Source organism: Metopolophium dirhodum, chromosome 1 (genome assembly GCF_019925205.1).
Source record: "Metopolophium dirhodum isolate CAU chromosome 1, ASM1992520v1, whole genome shotgun sequence".
NCBI lineage: Eukaryota > Metazoa > Arthropoda > Insecta > Hemiptera > Aphididae > Metopolophium > Metopolophium dirhodum.
The window spans coordinates 53,372,408-53,396,089 of record NC_083560.1 but is presented as its reverse complement, the minus strand read 5'-3'; the positions used below and the strand labels follow the sequence as shown (position 1 = coordinate 53,396,089).

The window sequence follows — 23,682 nt, the reverse complement described above, 5'->3', positions numbered from 1 at the left end:
TTCACGCTCAATTTGTGCATAATTTTTTTCTGCCGCTGATAAGGTGCTAGACGCGAATAAAATTGGCTTCTCCTCCCCATCTATCAAATGACTAAGAACTGCACCGACACCATAGCTAGAACTGTCACACGTAACTACTAGAGGTAAATCTGGATTATACGTGACTAATAATTGACTTTTTATTAATACCTGTTTTATATTTTCAAACGCTGATCGACATTCGTCAGACCAATTCCAAGGTATTTTATTTTTTGTTAAATTGTACAAGGGAGCTAATATAGATGACGACATTGGAATAAAACGTTGATAATAGTTTATGAGACCGAGAAATGATTTTAATTGTACTACATCATTAGGGCACGGTGCGTTTCTTATCGCATCCATTTTATTTCCATCGGGATGTACGCCTTGACAATCTATTTTATGACCTAGAAATTGTACACTTGAACAATAAAACTGACATTTCTCAAAATTTACTTTAACTCTATACTCATTTAAACGTTCTAACACCGCATTAACATTTTCTTCACACTCTGACCTTGACGAGCCGCAGATTATTATGTCATCTAAATATACTTGTACTTTAGAAACACCTCGTAAAATATTTTCCATGACTGACTGAAATATACTTGGCGCTGACGCTACCCCATAACATAAACGATTAAAACAGTACAACCCTTTATGAGTATTAATTGTAAGAAACTTACGACTTTCAGGTGCAACCTGTAATTGTAAATACGCTTCTGCTAAATCCAAAACAGTGAATACACTTCCCCCGGATAACTCATTAAACACATCATCGACTCTTGGTAATGGGTGTTGTTCAATTTGTAATTTTGGATTTAAGGTAGTTTTTAAATCTACACATATTCTAATTTTATTATTTTTTTTTGGTACTACTACAATAGGCGATGCCCAGTCACTAATTGAAACCTTACTTATAACTCCTTCAACTTCTAATCTATTTAACTCAATTTCTACAGCAGACTTTAGTGCATATGGTACTTGATATGCTCTATGGAAAACTGGTACGCTATTTTCTTTTAAAGATAAATTGACCTCATGGTCTTTTATATAATCAGCTGGTTTATCATTTAATTTAACCACCCCCGGGAAACTTGAGTTTAATATTGTTAATTACATCTATTTCACTTAAAACGCAATTATTATTATTTACAGAATTCATAATATTTTTCCCGATTTTGCAATCTACATTACTACTTATACAATTTAGACACATATTCGATCTCCAGTTTGAATATAACTTATCTAACCAAGATCGACCTACTAAAACTTTTTTTACAGAGTTTTCCGTTATAATTAAATATAGTTTAATATTTTTTTGATTTGACATCTCGACATTTACAAGTGTTTGACCTAAAACCTTGACTGGTTCACAATTTACAGAACTTAATTGAATATGTTTTTTTTCTAATTTACATGAATTATTAAAATACATATTAAAATATTTAATCGGCATAACTGAAACCGACGCTCCACTATCTACTTCAAACGGAATAAGCTTATTATTAACTTTGATTTTAATCACAAGTGGATTTCCCCCACTATTCTGAGACACATTATTTACTAAATCAATAGACTCTAAATTATTTTTAATTTTTGTCTTACACATTTTCGACGTATGACCTTTTAATTTACATGAAAAACATTCCCACTCTCTGGCTGGACACGTACGGACATCGTGCTTCCTTCCACATCTATAGCATTGACCAAACTTAAGACTTCGTGAACTTTGACTGCCGTGCTGAATTGACTGACCATTTTTTTGACCAGGTTTTGACGACTTCCCAGACCACGGTTTTCCACCAGAATTTCCGTTCCACTTGAGTTCCGACTTCGATGACGAATGTGTTTGACGAGACACATTTTTCCCATTATTGATAAAATTTACTTGTGATTTATTGTTCATTTGTTGTGTTTGATTACAAACCAACTCCGAATCCAAAGCAATTTTACATGCTTCTTCAAACGTTAGGGACTCTATACCAAGTAATTTTCGTTGACACGATTCATCACTTATCCCTACAATAAGCCGATCTCGCAGTGCATCGTTTAAAAACGAACCAAATACACAAAAACTTGATAATTTTTTTAATGCTGTTATGTACTCCCGAGTTGACTCACCCTGGTTCTGTGTACGTTGGTTAAAAATAAATCTTTCACTCACTACAAGACGACGTGGTGAATATATTTCTTCCAATTTGGACACTAACTCGTCGTATGACTTTAATTGTGGTTCCTCCGGCAAACAAGCATCTTTTAATTGACTATATGCTTCCGAACCAATGTATGCGATTAAATAGGACTTTTTATCAGCCTCTTTAACTTTTAAAACGGTCAACTGCGCGTTTAATCGATCTAAATAATTACTGAATGATTCCGAACCCGGTATGTATTGCGAAATATTCGACATTATAATCACAACAAGAAAATTAAATAATATTTTCACCGAATATTCATCTTCGTCGCCAAATGTTACGTATTTTATATATAAGATAGGCGAAGGTACACACACGAGCATTGACAAAGTACGACTGCTTTATTTATCATTACGCACGACGGCGGACACACATAATAATCACATAATGTTGTATATATATATATTTATCGTTACAGATAACATATCGGAGTATCGGACACACCGTACAATGTACATACATAACAGTACTCTGCACCATCGGTCGGTAAACAATCAACTTTGTACACTACATTATGTAAACATTGTACGAAAAATGTACAACAATGTATATAGGTAATTACTAATTTATAGCATGTACATAACTCGAAAAATCTCCAAACTTTTTATACCGCAATGGTGGTGCAAAAATTGCCGCTGTGGTTTTTTTATGTAATGTTTTCTTAAACGGCTTGGTCAAAATTCCGATGAAATAACAACATAAAACATATATACGTTTCTACCTACGCGTGTATGTAGGTATAGACGTACATTATTACATTATTTTGTCGAGGGATTTTTTTGAAAATAAAAAAAAAAAACGTATAGTAGGTCGGCCCGCCGCGTAATATTAATACTATATTATTACAGGGTTAGGAGCAGTAAGTCAGGGTGGAAACAAAAATAGAACACCCGCGAACAGAGGGTGAATGGTGGAGTGGTAGGAAGTGAGAATAGAGAGAGAGAGAGCGAGAGAGAGTGATGTGGAAATTGATAATAAATATAAAAAACTAAAAAAACACGGACACGAACGGCGACCGCCGCGTGACGTTTTGCCCAGGATACATATACATATTGTAGTCCCAGTGAATGGCGTGAAACTATATATACATTGTGCTAAACATCCCTCGGGAGCTCTGACCCAATCGCGTTAATTATTAGCGCACGGGTCTTTATCGCACAGGGGATTTGACTACGTCAAGGGCTATACGCGCGCAGCCGGAGGGACGTGTGTTATATATCATAATACCCATAATATCCATAATCATCATGACTACGATTATACATCTATAGCGTGTGAGTATTTCTCTATAACTATATTATTATATTTATATAATATCTGCAGTGCGTGCGTGTGTTTGTTTATTTCCTGCCCGGGTTTGCTCGCACGGCCGATGGGCGTCATAAAATCAAAAAATTCAGCTCACTCGTTGTACTTCAAACAGCCGTACGTACCTTCCTTCTGATGCCATATCGTTTACACGTGTCATTGCGTTTTTATTATACAGTGATTTGAAGTTTTAAGAAGAATTTTTTGGATTTCATACTATTTTTGACATGACTTAATTAACTAATATTATAATATTTTTCTAAATTAAAATTAAAACTGCATTTAGTTGATATTTGTCCAGAAGAAAATGTATTTATATTTTCATTTTTATGCACATATACATTTTAGATCGGTTTTATTTGTCTTTATCTAGATACATTTTTTTATTATCTGGTTAGTCTGGCACCGATATTGCTTAAGAGACATTGGACATTATAGAAATGATTACTAGAGTAAGATCATACCCTTAAAGAATAGGACGAGCATGATCCCCCCCCCCATTTGTATTTGCATAATTTTCCTGAGAGGAAAAAAATATTATTCAAATGTATTCATGTATATAGTATATGTAATCCCGTTCGTTACAGAAAACTGCCACTACCTATAATATATAGTAACTATACACTATAATATTATACACCCTCAACAAGACATTTTCTGTGAAAAAAAAAAAAACAAAATTATATAGGTGTAACTGCAATTTAGCATAATATGTCTCGCCCACGCTTATCGGTTATAATAATATGATACAACTGATGATGGTATTACTTAAATGAACGCACACTGAATATAAATATGTCACATAACACAACAATACATGTACATGAAATACATACATGTGTATGAATGAACACTGCAAGATCTGAAGATTTGTCGTAATGCGTTGCAGCGCGCCAGCAACCCTTAGACCAACGCACATCTCCGATTACACATATTTTGGGTTGACATCATATTATTATGTATATTATTTCACACAAAGAGTAAAAACCAATATTGTTAGGCTGCAGCGATGGAGGTATACATTATAATATTGTGTCTAATAAATTTAATTCATATTTTAAAACGCAGGTACGATCGAATAACACGTAGCTATTATAGTGCACCTATACGTATAAATCGCGAGCATTTTATTTCATAATTTTTTCGTATATATCTTATATCTCATATTGTGTATGTATATAATAAGTTATACAGATAAAGTAAGAAAGTGAGAATTTTATATAACGCCTATAATTTATGTGGGTACCTATAGTATAGAAATAATCACAATATAATATTATAGGCCGTGCATTTTATACAATAATCAAAAATCTTAATGAAAAATGTGAAGTTCTATCTAAGATATAATATCTATGTTTAAAGATGAGTAAAAAATTTAAAATTTAAAGTTTGAAACACTTATGATTTTATATTTTATTATTATTTATTAAAACATGGTTTACTTCCTTGACATTTTGCTAGGTATATAAAAAATGCGAGCAACAACTTAACACTTCATGTATAATATTAACCGATTTTTCATTATGCTCATAATATTTAGTTTTACTAACTACCTACATACTTTAAGTTATGATGGGTATTAAAGGGCTCACCTTACACGGTTATAAGAGTAATAGACGAATAGATTGATGTACTTATGTAGGTATGTGGTAACCAGAACGAAAGTGACAAATTAATAATTTATATTTTGGAAGTTTGGAAATGTAAAAATCATAAAAATAGAGATATATGAAAATTATATCGAGTGTATTCTTAATTATTTAATTACTTAACTTGATGGTTGATGATGATCCATCAAAAAAAATACGACCATCCCTATATTCTGTAGATACGTATGAATTATGCCATTATAGGTACCCATAATAATTACAAATTAAGTAAAAAATTAAAATAGAAAATTAATTTTGAATTGTAGTTTCAACTTTCAACTTTCAATAGTTTCATATTACCTAAAAAATCTTTAGAATGCAGAAATTTCCAAATTGAGCCGGAACATATTTAGAGTTTTGACGACCTGGATAAAGCTTTGAAGCCACCCCTATTACCCATTTAAAAAAAATATCATCGGCAATTAATTGGATGCAAAAAGTTTAATATAAGGTCATGACAAATCTTCAGATCTCTTCACCATAAAATAATTGGCTAATTTAGCAACATAGAAAAATAATAAAAAGTGAATAATTTAACTTTTGAAATTACCTCTTGGGTATATTATGTTGCTTTTAATATACTATTGGCTTTTATAATTTTAAAAAAAGATTATCAGATTGCCTTGACTAAGGTCCAAAACAATAAATATAGGTAATACAATGTATACCAACAGCTACCTATAAAACCATACACTACAAAAACCTATAAATATACAATTTAGAAATAATACTAAAATAATGTCAACACGTAATTTAGAAGTACCTAGGTACCTTAATTTTTGGTAAATCTGTTTGACTTACTGACAAAAACATATGAAAAATAATTAAAATATAAAATACCTATATGGAAAGTAATAATATGATGCTGCCTTGCCTCTAAATCACAAAAACATTTCCCCACCTGAGGTACCTCCCCCCCCCTCGTCAACTCTTCCAATATACGTTCCCGCGTTGGCCCGGGCAATTCTCCGGTGACATTTACACGACATACGCGCGTTCGTCGATCGTAATCAATTTTTTACCACACCGCAAGATTTTTTGGAACAGGACACCCGTCCGGCTATAATAACATGGCCGTATTGTATAATGTACACTGCGTGCATGAGACGATAACCAGATTTCATCCCTCTCACCCTACCCCACCGTGGGTCTTAAATTCGGGGCCTGTGAATGATAATGACGCGCGCATTGTTCGCGGTACGCAAAATTAAATCTAATAATATGGGCCCGTAAGTGACGCCGCCGCCCTCGAGGCGAAACGGATATAATATTATAAACTGTACAGCCGCCGACTACCCGGAACACGCAAGTCACCGGTGCAGTGTGTGCACGACCATCAGACCGGGGATCCATCGAGTAATCTCGTTATAGAATGCGCTCACCCTGTATATAATACACGTAAAGTACAATGATTCATGGGTCATACACGCCAGAGCAGCGTATTATTATTATTATTATTATTATTATTATTATTATTATTATTATTATTATGATTATGATGTACACACTACACACGCAACGAGAGACCGCCGGGCCACCCGCTTGCACGTGTCAAACGACGACGGGCGCACTCCGACTATATTACAAAATATCACCGTTCGTATAATTATTAATTATTATTATTATTTAATACTATTATTATACAGTCTGGGTTCGTATCATTATATTCGACCGTTACACGGTGCAGCCGACGACGAGATAATCGTCATAATATTTTAACAAGGTTCAGTCGCCCGCTACTGCTCCCACGGCTGCAGGTGCATCAAACGTTTTATGCACGCGGACCACGCTATAAATTGTTTATTTAGGTACCTACTATACTGTCGATTTAAGGTGGTAAATTATTGTAAATTTAATTAGAATTGTTCACGTATGTAATGTGCACACTGAACGAAATATAACGACGGATTTACGATTTGGCTGCACGGAGGATAATTTGAGCAAACCTGAGATTTATTTTTAAGATTCCAACGTTTATATTTATAATATTAAAACGATAAAATCAATTTTCCACCGTGTCAAAACACGATAAATATACCATCAATTAAACGTGTAACTCGAATGTTGTAATTTCTCTAATGAATAGTGAAGTTCTAAATCGAATTATTATATTGTCTCATCACAAAAGTATATTATATACTGACGTTCGAAGTCTGCACCCTGCGCCGTTTCTGGAACATTGTTTGATCTTTTAAGCGATAACGGTTGTCGAACCATATACTAGAAATTCGCTAAACTAAACTGGTTAAAAATTATCCCACATTATCCCTCACCGGGATAATGAACCATGTAAATTATATGGTCCAAACCAGGCATAGGAACCGAACTTAAAAGAACCGGTTCTGGAACCGGAACCATTAAATTATTAAGAACCCGAACCGAAACCTTTATTTTAACAAATAGAGTACTGGAACCGAATCTGATTTTTTAAATTAAAAATGTTCTTTCAGGTTCAAAAATAAAATAATTGTATTTATCATAATTTAATAATATTACTGTTTTGTATATAAACTAGGTATATGTATAAACATATGAGTTTTCTAATATTTCTCATAAGTACCATTAATTAAACTCGCATTCCGGATAGGTATTTAAAATTATTATACTTTTTGGTACCTAAATTATCTAGAACCGGTACCAAAATTATTTGGAACTGATACCTTTATTTTTTTTTTTTATCAAAAAACCAGAACCGAACCGGAACAGTTATTTTAATTTTGGAGAACCAGTACTGGAACCGATTCCGATAAATTCAAAAGGTTCCAGTCCTTGGTCTACACATCCCGGTGCATTATTTTTCTCATCGGTTTAGCCTAGTGAATTTCTAGATAGTTTTTTTTTTATTTATTATTTTCATTTACCTTGAGATTTAATTTTCATTGATTTTTTTGTTGTTGATATTTTTGTGCACGAAATCATTATTATAATATATGTAATATATCACCGAACGAGAGGAAAGTTGTCAGCTTTATTACCTATTAGAACCATCTACAGCGTCGTAGGTACCTATACGATGACGAATACATTTTTGTAAGCGGCTGATAGTCACGGGTTTTCTTCTAATTGTTCCCGTTTCTATTCCATATATGAAATACATTTACAAACAATACTTACGATGACTTGTTTTTAATAATTTAACCATCTAGCTACTTAGCTATACTATCTAGTATACTATATACCTATTTATTATAATTTATAGGTATATGTAGAGATGTATAACATACATATATATATATATATATGTACCTACTCCAAGGAAATAATAAATACAGACATAAAATAGTAAATACGGTGACTACTGTTTAGTGTATTCCTGTTTGAGTGGAAGTACCTACCTATCAGTTAACGGGCAAGTTGATGTCGGTGTTTATACTTCGCTTTGTAGACAAATCCGACCTTGGTGGTTTGAATACAGCGCATGGAATCGGTGTATTTTCGTTCAAGTGTATACTAAGAATAACCTCTTGAAAAAATCCACTTGGTAAAAATTGTACAATAAAATGCAAGCAATACTGATTTAACTCTCCAAATTGAATGTGATTCCGTAGAAAAAATGAACAAATCTTTGTAAAAATCGGGCAGATGGCTCGAATTTTATCGGTCAATTTTCCTCAGACAGAAGTTGATTCATATACAACAATGCTAAAAACCACGGCACCATGGTATATTTTATACATTTTAAAAAGAACAAACTGCCTGACAATATGGTGGTTCCAGACTTTCAGTCTATACCCGTTACTGAAATATTAATTTCAGTTTTTTATCTATATATGTATTTTATGTATATTATATATTGTTATTCGTGGTGTAATGCGAAACGCGATCAAATATTTAATACAATATTGTCTTGTATACCCCATGTGTATACTTATATAATATATTTTAGTATAATCTGCAATTGCCGCGTGCGATTGATGAATACTGGCAGTTCTATACTCTCTTTCACCGCAGTTGCAGGGTGGCAGCACAGGGGACGATGCTCATTCCGACTTGAATTGATAATTTTTCGTCGTTTCCTTAATGCAATACGCATTGTATGTTATACGTCGTGGGTTCTGCGGTTTCGGTTAAGCCATTTATACCGCCACACGTACACCGATCGGGATGTCACGCCGAATAATATTAACGTCGTATAATATACCCTTTGGCAAACATCGACGAAAACAACGCACTGTAAGCCAATAGTGCGCGTACATATTTTGTTTTGTATACGTGTCAAACGCGACGCTCGGGACCCACCGCACCCACGACGGTCGACGGAATCCGTTTATAAAGCCGCGGACCGCGCGAAACGGTGTCGAATTACGTACACGTATATATATTAATAATAATAATAACAATATAATGTACACATATATTCGCATAATATATACGCCACGCTGTAGTTTATAATACCAAGCTCGTTAACGCGACAGTCCGTTTTGTATGGCCGCGAAAATCGCGTTAGAATAATATTAATATATTAGGTATACACGCACAGTCCTTATATTATGACGTGTGCAGTATTACGGTGTACTGCAGTCGCGAACTGCACACATCAAGCTCGCACCGTAACATAATATTATACGATGTGTGCAGTGCCAACTGCAGCTTTAGCCTTTAGTGTAATGACGATACAAATGTTGTGCAGCGATATGTTTAAGTATTATTATACTTTATGTATACACGCGTGTATATATATAGACTTCGCACGATATTGTGCTGCTGCAGGGACGACGGCCGGTGCACCCTAAATAGCGGTGCCGAGCTGAGCAATTCGCGGAGCCTCGCCGGGGGAATTGGCAGTGGAGAAAAAAAATTTGTTCCATTGTCGACCGCCCGGCGACCCTATGTTCGCGCTACCCGTGATATTAGCTTTATTGCCCTCTTCTCGCGTGCAGCACTCTGTCGTATATAATATACGTATTCGCTATATATATATGTGTGTGTGTGTGTGTGTGTGCGTAGATAATAATAATCGTATAGATATATAATAATAATAATAATTCCGCGTCCAAGACGTATCACATATATATATATATATATATAATACGAGAGCGTTAAGTGCCGGTCTGGAATGACTCCGTGTCTGCAGGCGCAGTGGTGACCGTGCGTGTGCGCGTGCGACGACGACTTTTATTGGAACACATAAATCATAATAAACGCCGCTCGCGCGTCGGAGGCGGTTTAATAGTTTAATTTGACTATACGTCTTCCTATATGATATGTAATAATATATATATATCCTTCACGGTGTTTGAGGGGTTCGATCAAATCTCCAAAGTCTGCGCGTATATTATACTCAGCCGCTGCTCCAGTACAACATCAGCGTGCGTCTGTCAAATCGCACACATCACATTATGATATACAATATAATAATTGTATTATAATAAGCACGTGTGTATGCATACATCAATGGACTATATGATAAGTTAATAACGTGGATATAGGCAACATAGCGCTGGAACCCCTCGAGTAGCATGGATTCTGCACCGTACACCTATAATATATAATATAATATAATATTAATTTATTGAAAAAAGCCCCATTTGTCTCAGTACAGAACACATAATAAGGCACTATACGTATAATATGCATATAGTATGTATTATATAATATATAGTGATTTGTGAGTTTTTTCCACCCCTATAATATATATATGCGATTGTTAACTTCCTAATTAAAATTACTTATTACACCTGCAGCTGGTATATATATATATTTGACTTTATACCCAACCTAACTTCGCCAGAACTACACGCGTGACGTTTGGTAACCGTCTAATCCTCATAAGTCAATAGCGTCCAGCTGTTTGCTAATATATATTTATTATTGTAACCATCATAATATATGATATATCTACAAGGCAGTCCCAGTAGTTTGTTCAACTACAATTTTATTAAAAATAATATTTATACACTTATGTGTATCCGGTGTTTACTAGTCACTACACATTTTGAATTTCATAATAGTTTTAAAACAGCCAATGAATAATTGGGCATTTTAATCATTTGACTTTCAAAAATAACATAAGACAAGGGTATCTCTGAATACTTGCATTGATAAACATGAATGTAATATAGTTTCTTAGGCATTTAAACCTCAACAATCTTAAGGTTTTTCCCGTCATTGAACCCTCCCACTCCGAATAAAAATTATTAACGAGTATTACATTATTATTGACTTCTTCATAAAGACGAAATCACCCAAAATTTTAATGTAACATCAGGGAAGACATGATTTAATATCACACACATATCTATATTGAAATATACCTAACCTAAGGTGTGGCTGGTCATAATGTTAATAAATATTTAATGCGATTTGGCTGCAAATCGAGACGTAGCAGCAAGGATTTTTTTACCGAGTAAAATCCAAAAGTCCTAGCAGTGACGGTCCAAAATTACCGCATCAGGGAACAATTACCGGCTATAGGTACCTATATCATATTATTATATAGTGCACGCGCGTACTAGCTATATGTTTAATAAACCTAATCAAATATTACAACTCGTACGATATACCACCTCCAAAGTATAATTTACGGTATGCGTAGCTTGCGTGGATGCGTATAGTATAATACTGTATGTACGAAGGACGGTGCGGTGTGTGTAAGACACTCAGGGAAAGCGATAAACGAGAAAAAGCAGAGAAAAAAAATCGACAAACGGATATATAATATATATAGTTGCACGCGCGTACCTACATTATATAATAAATTATATATAAATAAGTCCTGCGGGAGACCTATATATATATAGTGCTGTGTGCCTGTGTGAGAGACGAATCCGGGAGTTGATATATTGACGACCGATTGGTAAATAAGATATGAGGTGACGGGAATGCCGAGCACGTACGGAATTTGATAAGACGATGAACACATTTAAAAATCCCGGGACTTTATTACTGGACCGAATGCTGTATACGCGAGCGTGTATATAAAGCAATCGGAACGGCGGTCGCGACGGGGTGCGTGTATCCGTATATATATATATATATGTGGGTGTGGGCCACAGGGGTGGGTGCAGACGTGCAGTGCGCGACTGCGACAGGAGCGACGGGGACGAGGTGAGAGAAACGCGTGCTCGCCGATCTGTAAAATGGAAATCTTGGCTCGGAATCAATCAAACGTCCACGCGCATACACACGCACACACATTCATTTATATATTATATACATACCACTCCCACCTTTGCTCAGACCCGATCGCCACCCCCTCACCGGTTTAAACGATGTGCTTTTTTACTTTGTGTCCGACTGTATATTATATATATATTCGCGTGGCGCTCGTACAAGCCATGTCCACCCTAACCAGTGGCAGCCCACCTCCCCTATAATATTATAGAAATACCTGTATATTGTATAATATAGATTCATACGCACGTGTGTCTATTATATATAGGCATGTTTACTATATTTACTCTGTTCGCAGCGTTTTATTTGAACTGCTGCGCAATCGTTTTTTATACACGCCGTTTTCTCTCTGTCCGGACCTTTGCGTTTTTTTTTCTCCGCTTATAAATCCTACCCGAGAATTTTTTCCAACACGGTATTTTTTCTACCGCCTATCGCGCATTTCGATTCAACGCTTCTATCAATTTATCATTATGACGTATAATATAATACCATATTACTGCGTATACCGCGTCTGTACAAGGAATGTTATCATTCCAGCAGCTTTATTTTTTGTGATCTGGACAATGTATTTATACTTGACTATATACGTTTATTTGGAAGAATTTCAACGTTTGTTTTGTTCCAATATAACCGTATTAATATTTCCGAACTTCATCGTATATAATATAAAAACATTTTTTTAGACTACCTATAATATATGCACGAAATCTTAAACTTTTATATATCAATTTTATACGAAAATCGTATTTCTAATGCAAAATGTATACAATATGTTAAAATTGAATTTACCAACCTATTACCAGCTATAAACCGTTAAGTTGAAATACAAATAAATACGTTTCTTTATTTAAAACATATTTTTATCAACATTTTAATTCAATTATTAACAAAGTTTATTGAAAAAATATACCTCTCTACCGAAAAATATATTAGAAATTTATCAATAATGTGATTATGGAAAATAATTACTATAGGCAAATAATTATTATACGGAACACTAATATTTCTACAACACACAATAATATTAATAAATATCGATTCGAAATATTAATTATTTGATCATCAACTGCAAAGTTATTATCAAACATTAAGTATTTACTTTTTACGTTTTTAATTCATATATATTTAAATTTTTATGAATAAGAGATTAATTAACTAAAATTGCAAAAAATGTTTATTGTTTCATTCGGATTTTCTGGAAACTGGAAAGTGGAATATTCGTTTCTGGCCTCTGCAAATTTAGACAGTGAACCACAATGACGAATTCCGAACCTTGGTTTACTTACTGTAATTTATTTATTCATGTTATTATTTGTTCTTATACACCACTATTAAAGTTATTAGTGATTAAATTTTTTTATAAAACTCAAAACTCGGAGCTGTGAATGTTCAATAATAGTTTTGATTATTGTTCATGCTTTTTTGAATAATAATTCAGATAAAAATAGGTGGACTCTGTGGCGCCCGGGCAAACGATACTGTCATACGAATCAGGGACTGGAACCTTTAGGATTTTTCCGGTTTTGGTTCCGGTCCGGTTCTTATCAAAAAGATATAATAGGTTCCGGTTCCGATTCCAGTTCTTAAAGTTACAAAATATGGGTTCCGGTTCCGGTTAATTCCAGTTCTTACCGGTTCTTAAAAATGAATTTTTTCAAAAATTACCTATTGCTTATTAAGTAGTTTTTTTACTCACTAAGTCATAACTTGGCCCAGTCTTATAAAAGATACTTTTAAAATTTTATTTAAATACAAATACAAATACATCCATTCAAAAAGTATTTAAAATACATTCCAAATACTTTTTTTAATTTTACTCAATTTATTTCAGTTTGAAAAATTAATTTTATAATTGCTAATTTAAAATAGTGTAATTTTAGTTTGTTACATTCATCCAGATATTATTAGAACTTTTTAAACCTCCTTCTAAAATTTATACTGGAAAATGAAAACTAATAAAACTGGCTATATAATAATTTTGAAATCATTTATTATTAGGTGGGTAATTAAAGAATTAAACAGTTATTAATAAAACCAGAAATTAATTTAATTATTTTACTAGGTAAGAAATTATTAATTTAAGAAGTGTATTCAATTTTCAAAAAATATTTTAATTGATTAACAAGTGTACTGGGTTTAGGTCTTAGAAGTTGCTAATAACTAATAAGCAAAACATAAAATTACAATATGAGATTAATAAGTCGTAAATTACTCGTATGTTTCAATGTGTGAGTGTGTGACTGTGTTTGAGACTGTGAGACAGAGTTATAAATAACTATATAAATATTATTTCTCGTAATAGTCTTAGGTATTTGGTAAAGATTGTAGAAAAACACATCATTGTTGTCGACCATTCTCGGTACATTACAATGAAAAATGCAACCCGTGAAAATTGTGTGTAAATTAATCAATCTCGGTCGTACCTATAATACGATTATTTAGAGTTAACATTTTAAAATACCACATCTTATTATGTAGAAAACAAAAATATTTCTATGAAAAATAATTATTTGATGCAATTTATAAAATCCAATTTAAATAAAATGTTCAGTTATTTGAAATACAGGACTTTTTCTTAGAACCGATAAGAACCTTAAAGAACCGGAAAACTTATTGTATATTAAATTGGGGTTCTAGTTCCGTTTCCGGTTCTTAGATTTTCTCCAAGAACCAGTTCTTTCGGTTCCGGTTCCAGTCCCTGATTCGAATATACAATATAATATACGTACCTTAGTGGCATATTTAGGTTTTTGTCTTGGGGGGGGGGGGGGGATATGATTTTATCCAGTAGCCCCCACCTTTAAAGTTAGAAGCCTTAAGTTAAGACTCCGAAAACATTTGCACATTATTCACAGTCTATTGGTGGGCGGGATTGATCCACTTGATATTAAACTATCCTCTCTACCTTTTATGGAAATTAATCACCTTTCACATAATGTGCTTCGGTATTTATTATTTAAGTAACCATTATCTTGATTTTAACGTGTAAATACATTTGTTTTAGTTTTAATTACGTACCTTTATAATAATAATATTATTATTAATATCATGCGTCTCGAAAAAGTGTCTCACGATTCTGTATAAAAGCTTAAAAATTAATATATTATATTTATAAAGTTATATATTTATCATGCAAGCTGTACCTATAGTCTACTCAGACTCTACTGCAATAGCACATTGGGCACATATATTATATACGTACGAATACATAGAAACATAATATTTATTTTGCGTTTTAGTGCAAATGTAAAATAATAATTATCCATTAAAACATAATATTATATATATATATATAATATATACATTGTATATTTTACATATATAAGTATATTTTAGTGACACTGGTAGTTTCATAGGAACATAATATATCAATATAATATATAATAACATTGGTATTTATTATACTACTGCTGGTATATCCAACGGTTTTATGACGAAATCAAGTTTAGACGTATTAAATAAGAACATGGGATTTATATTTTTATTTTGGTATTCGGTATACCATATAATATATTATGTAAAATTTGTAGGTAGTAGGTAGGTAGTATAGGTACCTATTTTAGTACATATACCTAGTTTTATATGAATATTTTAAACACAAAATATATAAATCACGTTCCGCTTCGGTATATTTTCTGCACCATGAGCTGTTTTTACCGACCTTTGGGTAAACATAGTAGGTACTAAGTAATAAATATTAAGTAACAATACATACATAGTACTTAAGAGTAATTTATTAGATAATATATAGGTATATATATGAAATGTGCACTGTATAATATAGATATAATATAGGGCGTGCTTCATAGTAAAACATGTATAATACGCTTTTCCACAAAAACTACTCGATTTATAATAATTTCACTCCGGAGGCTTTTGTAGAACGATAGGTTTTCACGAATACACTCCTTGATAACAATACCTATATAGCTATGAAGTATGGCCTGTCCTACTCACACCCACACACACACATAAATTACACACCACATACTTATACACCGTACGCGTTGTAAGCCCCGGGGAAAACCTATATTTCGCATTTCCAAAGTGGCTCTTGGTTTGGGATTCTGCATACATACAATTGAGGAATATACCTACGATATTAAAGCTACCTCTCCATGCACATTATACACATGCATATACATAATATTACATATACATACATAATATATACATAATTTAGGTACATACATATAATATTATTATTATTATTATTATTATACACCACTTGGATAATTGATTTGTTTTTCCGCATATTAAATTAAATTTATATTGACAAAGCGTACCTATATTATTGTTGCATACCTAATACGAAATATGTGCCTATACTATATTATTGTTATAAATTTATTATAATACAAGGTGTATCACTATAAAAGCGCTTGCCGTTTTCTGCGATAGATTATGAAATTCAACCACCAATAATGTTATACGCAGGTATATATAATATACACATTATACAATGCCTATGTACGTGTCATTATAAATTATACATTTATAGCAGTGAACATGCCTATAGGCTATAATATTATAGTGAACCTGCACTTTGCAGTGGGCTGTTCAAAGTCGATTTCTGATGGTGGCTAAACACGTACTGCAGGTTATTTTATTCACTAGATTATACCTACCGCTATGCACTGCGTGTGTATAGTAAAATTTAACACTTTTATCATTTACCCGGAAAAACTTTTAAAACTTTTTAAGTTTAGTTGGATAAATTTAAGCGTCGTAAAATTGCACTCTCGCAAAAATTCGTATATACTTATATATCGTATATATACCTACTATCTGTGTATGTATACACACCATAGGTACACGTCGACCAACTTATTTTTGCTAAAAATAACGTAGGTATATTTAAAGGTGAAAAGTATACAGTATACATGTATAGAATATTCCTATATAAAAAGCATATTGTAATAACATTGGCTAAATCCCCTGAAAGTTAAATATACTGAAGCACTATAATATAGGTGATAGCTGCAGGTAATAAATTATTTTAAAAAAACGCTTTATAATAATATTATAGGAATTTATATGTAACAGTAACCAGGTCACCATATAGAAATAATATTTATCCGAAGGCTAATCCTACGTTATATCACATTTACACAATAAGCACACGCATGCGATGTGAAATTAAACAAATATGACAGTATAGGTATAGTCATATATTTTGGATGAATATAATATGTTCTCCAGAAAATTCTCCAAATTAGATAAATTGATATAGTTATTAATTTTCTCATCTACACATAATCCATCATCATCGGTTTATCCGATTTTTGTTAAATTAGTACCTATAAGCATGCTTATGGATAATAAAATATAGATAATTCTAAGTTTTAATCATTAATATACATTTCAATCAAATAATAAATTACAATGCATAAAATAATAAAATATATATAGTACAAATGCATTGAAATGTTTAATTTACGACAATTAATGAAAACTTTGCACCGTTTTACTGATAGTCATAAACCTAAATACTAAAAATATATATATATAATAAATGAGATTATTTTCCTCGGTAACATACTATATGGGTATCCCAGCCCCCAGGTATGTAATGTTGTGATCTTTACGCCTGGAAAATTCTCATTTCACATCACTACATAGACTATAAAATACTCATGCGGAATGGTTATTAACGTGGATTTTTTTATTATTCGTTATTATAAGATATCCGTGTCGCGCGCGTAAACGTTGATTTTTTTTTTATTTTCGTTATTATTTAGTCCACCCCCCGCTCCCAACCCGTTTCTACTTTATAGAAATATCATCAAATATTATAATATGTATATATCTAATTTACGTCGTCACAGGCCACAGCTAATATGTAGGTCACCTGCAAACGCCTTTGCCGCCTGCACATTGTATATGATATTATATAATATTATAGTTAAAGGCTTCCTACAAACAACTCTCCCTCACACACACACACACACACACACGGACACGGACACACACACACATATATAATAACATAATACGGGCCAACGTTATTATTTTATCCATCACTATACATATTATACACCTGCAGCAACCTATATAATAGATATATACGAGGGTAGGTATATTATTATCGTGTATATTATATTATAGGTATATATATATATATATCTACAATGTGCGACGAATATTCCCTAGGGGCCTTTATCTGCGTTCACGTACGATAGTAGTAGTAGCGTTAATATACGCAATATTATAATTTATAATATTACGACATATCGTCGGCGGGTCGTAATGCTACGGGGTGGGTGACCGTCGATCGGGCGCTGCGGTGGCGGGGCGGCGAGCGGCAGAGCGGGATGCGGCGCGGTGGCAATAATAGAAACCTCGGTTGGGTGCAGTGATTGGCCGCGCACCGGCTCCACCCATTCGGGCGAGAGCTCACACACGGACACGCGTACGCACGTACACCCGTACACACCCGCACACTCACGATCGGGCGCGCGCACACAACCGCGTCGACATGTAAACCGCGTGTAATGTGCGCGCGTGTGTGCGCGAGCCGTTTGTGTTTCGGCGTGCTTCGCGAAAAGAACGAAGAGCGGGCGCCGTGTATAGTAGTTGTGGTGGTGGTGGCGGCGGCGGCGGCGGTGCAGATGGCGGGATGCTGCGGCGGCGGCGGAAAGGCGTCTGTAATCGTAACCATGGTAACGGTTTCGGCGCGGCCGCCGCGGAGAACTTCATTAGGGGCTGCTATATACCGTTCAATCACGCCGCCGCCACCGCCGCTGCCAGATATGTATATACATAATATATAATATTATATATTATGTGCGGCGAACGCGAAAATCCCCGGGCCGGCGAATACCTCTGCAGGACCGCGCGCGTCGCCGCCGCATCCCGCGGTCCATATGAGTATACGCTTATTTATATGCTAAAATGTATATAGATGAGATGCTATACGTGTGGCCATTATACCTTATCTACCATGTACTAGGTATGCGTATATTATTTTATTTTATTCCGATTATCGATCGATTAAAAAATACCGGTATAAAATATCGTTCAATAACGTAATATCCGAAGTTTGTATGATGCCTACCTAATGTGGCTATGCGTGAGTCGAATTCAAACCTAATAATATAAAACAGACATAGTGATAATAGTATAAGGCTAATTTTTTATTTAACCGAGAACGAACTTTAATGGTGACATTTTTACTGAATCTCTAATAAAGACTATTTCATTATCATTATGGTTTAAAAATAGTTTCGTGTTTTCTTTTACAAAGAATTTTCATCTTGAAAACATGAAAACACATCGCTATATACCTAGGTATATTATCGTATCATTGCGGCGCCTTATAAAAATGACAAGGTGTTTATATCGTAATGGTTAAGGCACATAATTATAATTTCATTTTCGAAAAAATACCAATTATATATATAGATCACCTGTTACTACACTTGATATACAAGGTGCAGGTGGATCACCTGCTACTAGAACGCCCTGGAGATTTCTTTTAAATGCAATAAAAGTTTTAATTTTGATTTTATCATACCCCTATATCTGTATACACGGCGGTGCGTATGCGAAAGCGATGTAGGAATGTTATAAGCTCGGCTCGAGGGTTGAATAGTTCTATTTAATAAGACGCCGTTGGCACTTCCCTGCAATCATCAATCAGTATATAATAATACGCCACGGCAATATCCTTACTAAATGTATATATATAATATGATTTTCCTTCAAACGTCACGTGTATATATATATATGTATATACTTCGGCAGTTCCTATATACATCTGTACATATAGCGAATCACGTGGACATATATAATATTATTATGGATTTGGTTTCTATTCACGACCGCCATGATTCACGCGTATTACATACGCCTGTATGGAGTATGCCATATAACTACGACGTATAATAATATAGATATAAAAAAAAAACAGTCTTATTTTTATTTACGAAAGCGTAATCTCTCACGGTTTTATACAACGATTGGATGGGTGTTTTCGTCATAAATATTATGTTGTTGTGAAAACCACGAGTGATTTTTAAACACAGCATCTCTCGTTGTTACATATTATATTATATAGCTCTGTTATAGTGCCTGGGGTAACGCCAAAGTAGTCATAAAAATATGTAGCAGCATATTAACATTGAATATACATGGGTACATATTAAAATATAAAATAAAAAAATTAAATTATTTTATTTTGACCTCACCGCACCTAACCAACCCATATTCAGTATTTTTTTATTTAATTAACATTATAAGTATCAATAAATTCTAAGCTGCAGGAAATTAATAAATATAATTTGCAACAAATAATATGCCCCCCCCCCAAAAAAAAAAAAATCCCACCGTAAATATGCCACTGTTACACTGTATAAATATCAAAACTATTAATGCATTTATTATTGAAACTATTATCTGCAGTGGTAATTTTTATATGATGCTCAAAGTTCAACGATGGTATAAAATTAATGAAAAGATACAAGGAAATCACGGTCAAGAGCTGTGTCATTGTAAGAGGTTTAATAATCACTAGGAGAAATTCATGACATTTGTTCACATTCGGGTTATAAGATCAGTAATTTCCACCCAGATTGTAGAGATTTTGAGATTATAGATTCAATTTTAAGGAAAATATTATGTCATCTACTGCAAAGTGGAGAAGTTTATCATTAAATGATAAACTTTGTTGTCACAAATTTTGTGATCCACTATTGCCTATTGGTAACTGAGTTCATAAATATTATAAATAGGTTAGGTGATAGGTTTTTTCAAGTAGCCTCTTCAATAGTCAGTACCTATAATCAGAATATAGCTTATTTTCGATTTTTATACTTACTGAAAACGTTCAAAACTCTATTTCCATGAAACTTTTTAAATATAAATGACTCAACCAAACCAATATACTCTCCCACCCATACCCATCCATTCCGTGGGCTGAAGTTAAACTTCTTGCATTTGATATCGTTTTTGGTGCTGCTGTATTTTAATATTATATGCTTTAGTTATGCTTTAGTATATGCTTATTATTACATAAAAATATAACTTTATATGACGTGTAATATGTACCTATATAATACTATTTTGCTTACATTTTAAATATACTTATAAGTTGTAACATTATACATTAAATAATTTAAAAATATATTATCAGTACCAGTGTACCACGCAGTTTTCTATTATTTTACGTACGTTGTAAACCTAAATCGCAATTTTGTATGCACTTAAATGGCTATATTAGTCGTGTTTTATAGCTTGAAATTGTGGTAAAGAATAGTTTTTTAAGAAAATAATGCGTATGAATATATAATGTCAAACACAAATAATCTTTTAAAGTTTAGCAAAGAGAAGTGCAATTTTGTGCAGTCCGCATAAAGTACATAAGAAAATGTATTTAGGTATGGTTAATAATTTTATTTATAACCACTTCGCTTCTCTCCTAATATACCTAAACGATTTCACAAAATATATTTTATCATTATATGCTTATATTATCTATATAAACTAAAATATTAAATATAGGACGATATAGATATAGTGTTATTGTAAGTTGTAAGACTTACGCATATATAATATATATTATATATATACCTAAGCGGCTACGCATTCACTTCCTGCTAATATATGCATATATGCTAATATATCAGCGTATATAAATATGCAGTCATATACGCTACAAATTCACAAAGTCGATATTTCTGGGCGAAGTCTAAGTTTTTGACAGGCACTTTTGATGGGAAATGCTTTGATTATATTCCTCATTGCGTTGACAATAGAACACATGGTTATAAAATGCCGGGTGTAAGATATGAGATGATTAAAAATAAAAATAAAAATTATCTCTGATATTCCGTACTATACAAGTATAATAATACGCCTATATTATTATGTGACAATTATTGTTGTTTAAATATACACTTACACACACACCCACACCCACACACACACACACACACGATGGTATTGAACTTTACGTTTTATTATAATATACCTATGTTCAACGCACATTTCGGTTCACAGGTGAAAAACCGCACAAATGTCAGGTGTGCGGCAAAGCGTTCAGCCAGTCGTCGAATCTAATTACGCACAGCCGGAAGCACACTGGGTACAAACCGTTTGCGTGCGACTTGTGCGGCCGTGCTTTTCAGCGCAAAGTCGACCTCCGCAGGCACAAGGAAACGCAACACACTGATTTCCGGTCCGGAAGTCTCACGTAAGCCCGACCACCCAGTCCACCCAACGAAAAAAAAAATTAAAATGAAAAAAAAAAATGAAAAAAATGTCTATAATGATTGCCGCGCATATAACACTATATTATAACTCGCACCTGTACCCACTTTTACATTAAATTGTTATAAATATAAATATATATGAATATAAACTTATATAATATATATATATATAAATTTATTAATATATACTTATATATTATATCGTATAATATTATGTTTAATATACTATATAAGTGTCTTATCGTTTCTTCTGTTTCTTTTTTTTTTTAAACTTCAATGTTTACGATGTTTTTCCACCTTCAATGATCAATGGTAAATCATCATAACTATTATTATTATTATTATTATTATTATTATTATTATTATTGTCGTTATATTGGATCGATTGAATATAAATCGCAGTCGCTGTGTGTTCATAATGTATCATAATGTTTAAAAATATTGTAAGTACACGCGACGTCATGCATGACATGTATTTCTTAAATTAAATTTTATATAATTCATATAATAATACTTAATATTCTGTATTTGTAATATATTATATGTGCATGGATCTTATACCAATTATAAGGTCAATGAGTATAATTATAGTTATATAATATATCATTATGGACGCGCTTTTAATAATTATTATTATATATATATCATAATATTATAATAGCTGGTGTTCTTGTTTTCATACAAATGTTTCTTTATTATTTATTTACGTATTTATTATCATTATTATTATTATTATTATTATTTTTTTTACCCTAAATAGTTACCTGTATTGTCTAGCTTTTCTTATAATAATAATTTTTAATGTATTTATAATATGTATTTCGTTTGATGTTTACGTAATTTATGGCAATTTTGTTTTGTTGAATAAACGAACTTATCATTTTAACACAATTCATTTCAACCGTCATTTGCCCAAGTGAACAAAACAAATGTGTCGATACCTGCATTGCAATTGAAATGATATTCAAATATTGCCTTCGTCCTATCTAAACATAGAATAAATTTTAATATTATTTATTAAAAAAAAAAACGTAATAAGCAATATTACAATATATAGGTATACCAAATACATACTGAGCAGATGCCAGATAGCAATACACATTCTATAATCTTCACCTCACAAATCTTAACTAAATATTCATAGAAACATGTCATACTGTATTTTTCTAAAAATTATTG

The 23,682-nt window shown here is 32.9% G+C and overlaps 1 protein-coding gene across 1 annotated transcript in view; it reads left to right on the top strand.

Annotated features, from left to right (window-relative positions):
* The window catches only part of LOC132935011 (zinc finger protein rotund-like), a 66,616-nt gene extending 43,273 nt beyond the window's left edge, over nucleotides 1-23,343 (top strand). Inside the window, exon 5 of the mRNA XM_061001443.1 lies at nucleotides 22,292-23,343. Within this exon, the coding sequence (XP_060857426.1) occupies nucleotides 22,292-22,488 (197 nt within the window). The 3' untranslated portion in view covers nucleotides 22,489-23,343. The remainder of the gene's footprint in view (nucleotides 1-22,291) is intronic.
* The last annotated feature ends 339 nt before the right edge of the window (nucleotides 23,344-23,682 follow it).